This window comes from Anneissia japonica, unplaced genomic scaffold (assembly GCF_011630105.1).
Source record: "Anneissia japonica isolate Jap-2015-1 unplaced genomic scaffold, ASM1163010v1 scaffold287590_len108266_cov184, whole genome shotgun sequence".
Classification (NCBI taxonomy): Eukaryota; Metazoa; Echinodermata; class Crinoidea; order Comatulida; family Comatulidae; genus Anneissia; species Anneissia japonica.
Genome location: NW_022724068.1, coordinates 66,829 through 74,365, shown reverse-complemented (window position 1 = coordinate 74,365; position 7,537 = coordinate 66,829). Strand labels below are relative to the sequence as shown.

At 33.0% G+C, this 7,537-nt stretch overlaps 1 protein-coding gene across 2 annotated transcripts in view; it reads right to left on the bottom strand.

Moving 5' to 3' along the window:
* Positions 1–2,696: 2,696 nt before the first annotated feature.
* LOC117112477 (nephrin-like) overlaps positions 2,697–7,537 on the bottom strand; it is a 5,091-nt gene continuing 250 nt past the window's right edge. For both annotated transcript variants that reach the window (XM_033255566.1, XM_033255565.1), the window contains exon 2: positions 2,697–7,491. In XM_033255566.1, the coding sequence (XP_033111457.1) occupies positions 5,680–7,047 (1,368 nt within the window). In that variant the 5' untranslated portion in view covers positions 7,048–7,491 and the 3' untranslated portion in view covers positions 2,697–5,679. The remainder of the gene's footprint in view (positions 7,492–7,537) is intronic.

The following is a 7,537-nucleotide window of genomic DNA, read 5'->3' as shown; positions in this document are numbered from 1 at the left end:
GTGTAATGGTATATAGTACAGTAATATAATAATATAAATAATAACATAATAATAAAAATAATAATAATAATAGAAACAAATGAATGAAATTTAGAGTATAAATATTCTTTTCACATATTAGATGTCACTTTAAAAATATCTGGTTCATTATGATTTAATATGAGTTGCACATATTAATATTTGCACTCAAATCAATTTTGTACACATACGATCATTGACTATAAATTGTTTACACTGTACAAGAAAATTTCAATTTAAGGCACATGCTAAAAATAAATTGATTATGTTGCAGATAAACTAGTTTCTAGAATAATGCTGATCGAATACTCTAATAAATGGAGCCTCAATTTGTATATATTCACCAGGAGGAACAAGCAATATTTCCACTTGGACAATTTCAATATTATTTTATTGATTAGTTTTTAAATTGTTAATTTTTTTAAACGTAAAATAAGTTATATTTATTTTAATAGTAGTACTTAATTTGTCCCCATTCAACTTGGAAGTTTGGATTTATTCTACTTGTAACTGTTTGCCACAATTCCTGAAACTATGCAAGAGAAACAAACTATATATTTTATATCTAAATATGCTTTAAATTGAGTTTTAATTTATTTGAATGTAATTTGTTTATCATTACCTCCACCAAAATTAAATATTCATTGCTGTTTGTCTGTCTGATTGCAAGGAATTACGCAAAAAGTAAATAAATGATAAGATTTTGTATAGTGGTACATACTAATATAAGAAAGAGGTTATTAAATTTTGGAGTAAAATGTCAAAAGGTCAAAAATGTCAAAACTTCCTGACCATGGTATTTCATGAACATGAAGTGTTTTAAATTAGTTTCATCATTTAGTTAGAAGAATGTACTGTAAATGCTCGAATAAGTGCTGCATTTTTTGGAGACTTATTCGAGAGTGGCGGCTAGCGAAAAAAAATCATGTTTTGTTTGTGCGGCGCTTATTCGAAAGCGCCGTTTATTTGAGAGCGGCGCTTATTCAAGCATTTACTGTATGTTGCCATTTGAATATTATTTAATTTGGCTCTATAAATAGTAGTAGTAATTGTATAATAGTGCATTCAATGCTTTGTCATTTTTAGTGTTCATCTGTCATTTCTTTTTTGTTCTGCACCCTGACGGTTGACGTCACTTTACGCACCCATCATAGTATATAGATTCAGATAATAATTATCTGCAAGGGGATTATCCCATCAAGTATCAAGTATGTAATATTTTCTTGACCTATAGCACTATTTTATCATGGCACTTATTATTATTCCCTGGCCACTGGGATGTGGAAAGGATATCCTGCTTGAAATTCATTCCAGATATCTACCAGACACAATTTTTTAGTATACTGCACTTGGGCAGATACACTCAATGCTGTGGTTGTTTAATTTTTCTGTACAATTGAATGAGTTAAGGTTCATCATTCCAAGTACAGTGTGAATGTAGTTTTAACAGGGAGTTGTTTAGTCCCACATTTTGACAATGACCAATGACTGATAGCACCTTGTACAGATAATGGACTATGTTTAGAGTAATACTCATGCAGTATACTCATGCTCCTGTCTGGAGCCTATTTTTTTTATTCTCCTACATGAAAGGAAATGCACATTTTCCCAAGTACTCATGCAAGGTAACCAATTTATACTCAACCTTTGACTATTCAGTTGGAAAGCCAGAACACCTGTCTACAAATGCAAAGCACATCTGAAGTGTAACAAAAGTTTATTTTGATAGTAGAGAATAAAATCCTAACATCACTGTATCGTGTCATAATTTTGTCACTGCTTCACATACTTCCATATGTACTTAGAATACCACTAATTGTATGATAGACTTTGATGCTTTCTAATGTATCCACTTTGATTAGACACGTTCACATAAGTTATTAGTGATAAACTTATCATGATAAGTTTATCACACAAGTTATTAGTGATAAACTTATCATGATCTATTCATCATGATAACATTAGCATGTTAGAGAAAACCGTTCATATAGAAACCATCATCATGATCTATTTATGCTAATGTGTGCAGTGTTGCATGAAAAACTACCAGAAGCACAACCAATGAGGTTGGGACCTACCAGAAGCACAACCAATGAGGTTGGGATCTGTTTAATAAACTGAAGGCTGATTGGTTGCATTTGATCTCATGAATTAATTTATCATGTTAACCAAGTTTAATCATGATGAATCAACATGCTCCACTAGATCACGATAAGGTGATCACGATAAGGTGATCAAGCTGAGCATGTTATTTGATTTTGGTTGGTTTACATAAAGTGACTGGCTTGGTCAGACACTAAAGAATCTCATTTAATGCCTAATTTAAAATGCAGTGGAGACTTCTATGTTCATAATTTATTTAAAATATTCATAAACATATATATAGCAGCGCTATACATCATGGAATATATAATAATACATTTAAAAACAAAATTGATACGGATATGAAAAAGGACATTCAAAACTGTCTCATTTAACCCAAACGAAAATAATACTTGAACATAAATGAGTGGCAATGGATATTTATGGGGACAGAATGCTAAATTGTCTATACAGCTTTTCTTTGACTTCGTAAGGGCATTAGCTCCAACACTAAGGATATGCAAATTTGAGATCTATGTGGTAAGATATACACTTTCTAATGAATTAATAACAGTACAATCAACACAAACAAGAAGTAAAGAATATTTTATATTTATTGTAGTTGTTAAAAACGAACATATTTCTAAGAACTTCCTACTGTAAGAGTGATGTTTTGCCCTACCTGACTAGTAATCGTACTGAATACTCAGTACGTTCCCAAATACTAGCAAAAAAAATTTGTAAGTGATTTGGGCAGGAATTGAACCCACGTCCTCCAGGTGTCATAACCAGTAGACCACCGAGATTGTGCTTAGTGACTAGTGTTGAGTTTGATCCACTAGTAGTCGTAGGTACTGCAAATGCTATTTCGATGTGTTTGTGTCAGTTCTACATTGACTTCCTACTACTGTATACTCAAGGTCATTAAAGGTGGTAGCTGGAGGTAGTGCAGCTGCCAAATCCCCAGTGGCAGTGGTTCATATTGTATCTTGTATCTGCTATAAAACAAATCCGTAAGTGTTTGAGTACTTTCATCTGGCTTCCAATAGCTTCTGTCTTTGTTACTAAGACAAAATATATATTGCATATCAATACAATTTTGATCAAATTCGCTGATCATTGTCCGATGATTGAACTAACGAAATGTGTTTATATCAGCATTAAATGCCTTTACAGCAACTCTGCCTGCCCCCATCTGTCATGTCTCAAAGAGTCTGGTCATTCTACCACATCACCTCTCTTTTTCCTGTTCTTCCCCTTGAAAAAATTGAATACAGTTCACCCTCCAATTCAAGAGTACCTTTGGAATCTAAAAATTTCAGTAGTCTTGGGGTTCCATCTCCAATTAAAGGACTAGCGTTGTGAATTGAAGATTGTTAATATTTGGTTTATTTTTTTAAATGGTCTCAAATTAGAGGGGTCTCAAATTAGAGAGTGCACTGTAATTGCACGCTTACATTATTATAAATACTACTTTGCTGGTAATACCACTCTTATATTCTTATATATTAAGCATGATGTTTAATTTGAAAAATTTAGTCAAACAATTTTCGTGATACAGTAAGCCAAAGAGATGGTTATTGTACTGTATATCTATTTGCAATTTATGAGTAAAGCTGGAAGATTTTCATATAAAGAAAATGATGAATAAATATAAGGGAGCTTTTAATTTGTACGACGACGCAACGCTAGAATGGAATCACTCATGCATGACTGCAGTACCGAGCACCCTACGTTCTCTGTATACATAGATTTGGCCAAATTGCGTCCTAGAATTCAACACAATGAGGAGAATTTAACATTTTCACATGCTCAGGTGACTTTTAGTGACGTCATTACGTTCTTTGTCCTACTGTCGTCGTGCAATCAAAAGCTCTCCCTACTACCTAATCTGGGCGAAAGGGATAGTTTGATATGACGATCAACCAGCCAAATTGTAACGTATGATAAAAAAAAATGGTCAGAAAACTACATTTAAAACTTGTATAGTTAATTTATTCAACATATGCTTTCAGAGGCATTTGGTCCACTTATTTCATATATACATTATATATAGGCCTAGTACACATTCTTATTATGCCTTAATGCAAAATTAATGTATAAATGCATTTTTACCAGCTGTATGTATATTGTAATAATTATCATTTTTACCATATTGTTTTGCTATATTCCAATTCCAGAGTGTAGAGTAAGTGGTACCTAAGGCAAGGGTTTTTTATACCTTGTTTCACAAACTTATGCATTTTTAAGATAGTCAGAGGGCAGAAAAAAAATAAAAGTAAAATTTTGTTTTCTTATTTAGGAAATAGTTTTGCCAAAAACATCCAGATGGCTGGAGGTGAAAATAAAAATACAATTTTATTGGTGCATGTAAACAATGTAGTAATAGGATGGTTAAATGCTTTAAATTTCTATAGTTAGGAAGAAATATACATTTATGGGGAAAACAATGTAGCAGTGGGCATAATAAAATAAAGGAAAACTTTTATTTTATTCTGAAATTTCCATTTTTTATGGCGACAAGTGCGTTGATTGGCTAAAAATAAAATTTTATTTTTATTTGAAATCATCTTCATTGGCGGGCAGTGTGTTCACTAAACAAGGTATAAAAAAGTCTTCTCTGAGTTCAAATGCCAATGCACACTTACTTTAACAGCAACATTATGGGATACTCCCCCCAAGGGACCAGAGTGTGTGTTTCATAGGTGTTATCCTATGACTTGGGTAATTATTTTATGAGCATAAAGTCCTTGGCCTTATGCACTATAGAATCAGACATATTATTAAAGTATTATTTTTTCCTCCATAAAAGAATAAATCTTGCATGTAATTGTTAAATTGATGCATTTACTGTAGTACTTGGAAACAATTTATCTTCAACTATTCTTGTTGTTCTGGTTGAATTTTCAGCACCATTTTTCTATTAAACTTTAAATGCAAGATAACAGTATAAGCATCATAAAAATGTGATTAATTCCCTTTTATTGGTGTTTTGATGGGTTGTGCAAAATAATATTAAGTTGTGGAATGTCATTGGATGTCTTCTCAATATATTTTATTAACATTTTGAGATTTTTGTTATTTATTTTCTTTATTATGTTATAATCAAAATTCAATGACATATTTTATTGAGACATTTAACCATGGAAACATATTTCAAAACAAATTAAGTTTTTTGCATTTTTATGTGGAGTTAATTCACAATTTCTTAAAAGATTAACTCTATGAGCTATAAAGACCGGATTAGCATTGTGTAATTACACTTAAAATTCAAATATATTGGAAAATTGCTCTAACAAAATTAATTGGTACACACATGGTCTTATGCTAATCGACATTAACACCATTTTCCTTTAGATTAAGCCCTTGTTTTCCAATCGCAATTTTCTACTTGGAACTAATGTGTATATTACCTATTATACAAATAATCTTTGTTAAAAAATGACCTTCATATCTGCTCTCTAATAATATCCAAATCCAAATATATCTTCATGGTACACAACTTCTATTTTTTTGCAGCAAAAACATATATACATATTCTTTACACAACAATCTCAAAACAAACAAAATTTGTATTATTCACACCGATTTATGTGAACATGTTTTTTTACCATCTTCAATATCCATGTAGACAGACTCAATATCTAAGTCAGTGGGAACTTGTATGCCTACTGTTCGTTTCCAATCGTTGCAGTCGCAGTTCTGTACTGACGGTGCAATACTGTCCTTGGGAACAAAGTAAACTTCTGGTTGTGCAATTCTATATCCTGATGCCGTCAAAGAATTCCTTTGTATTTTACAGATTTGAAAATAACATAATAATATTCCAATCAATAAAGCAGTGAGCATTAATGCACTACCAGCAATGGATAACATAGTTGTGGAGTCTACGGACGAACCAGGATTTTTATTGTTAGTGAAGTCATTGCTTGAACCTACCTTTTCCACAGTAAATGTCGGGTCTGACGGGTCATAATACGTAAAGATTTGAATCTCTTGCATGCTGCTTCCAACAGAATTGTAAACCTCACAGCGAATCGTTGTACCGTTATAATTATCTGGAATGTTAAGGCGCAAAACTTGATCATTGTTTTCTATTTTGTGGTATTCCGATGGGAGATTTGGTTCAAAAGACCATAAGTACATATTTGCGGCCGGTTTTGCATCGGCCCTGCACACGTAAAGTTCCTCTTTACCAATGTGGTGATACAGATTACCTTGTATTGTGACATTAGGTTTGTACTTGATCCTAAAAGGACCAGCGCTACAATTCCGCAACTCGGATGATTGAACAGCTGTAGTTCTCTGTGAACAAATAATCGTTTTCCCATCATATTTTCGATCCACTGTGAACGTATATTTTTTTGTAACATGACCGTCTGATTTTTCCTTAATTGCTTTCGTAACGGGCCTGTTTTCGTACATCAAAGTGATTGTAGGTTCCGGATCAACATCCTCTGTCATACATGTGACTGTCGCTCTATCATTTTCAATGTAACTTGGCTTGCTCATCGAGCACTGTGGAAACTGTAAAGATGGAACTTGTTTTATATTTAACCTGCATTTTTTTGACTTAAGTAATTCAACATCATTTTTATATACCGCACAAAAGAACAGATGATCTGCATCGGACATTTGGACTGGGTCGATGAAAATAATGTACATATGTCCTGAATTATTAACCTCCAACTTGTAACGTTTCTTATTTGGATTGTTTAATAATTCTGTACCTTTGCTTAAACGTGTGTCATCCCTCATCCATGATACGACCATACCCTGACTTAGGCCCTCAACATAGCAGCTTAATAACGTCTTAGTGCCTTCAATTGCATCATTGTCTGTTGGATGTGACGTAAACTGTAGGCTTACCGCTTTATCATCTGCGTACACAAATTCAAATGTTCGAAATACCAAAATTGCTATGAAAATAGAGCAGAGAGATAGCATAATGAACTTCGTCCAGGTTTGAGGCTGTTTTCATTTAAGAAGTGTTGTGCATATCAAAACGTAGATTATACAAACTATTATCTATTTGAGTAAAACCTGCTGAGAATGATTATTCGTCACTCAACTCGTGTTTACTTCTTAATGGCTCCACTGTCTAGATCACCGCGGAGAGTAATGTCGTCAGTATACTCGCAAGCTGCTGAATGATCACTCACATTTGGTAACTGATGGACCAGTTAACTCACGAGGGCTGTTCTATTCCATTATCCTAACAAGAAGATAATGAAATTACAAACGTTTGTCCTAACTGCCTTCATCGAACCCTCTCTTCTGGCCAATAAGATAATCTCTTGTGGTGAAACTTAACAAACTGATTCTCCAAGGATCAATTAAGTGGAAGAAGCCATTTCCAAACTAAATACAGCTGCTGCTTTCTTGAAATCCCTGGAATAAAGACTAAAGATTAGAGATTTGCTGATATATATATATA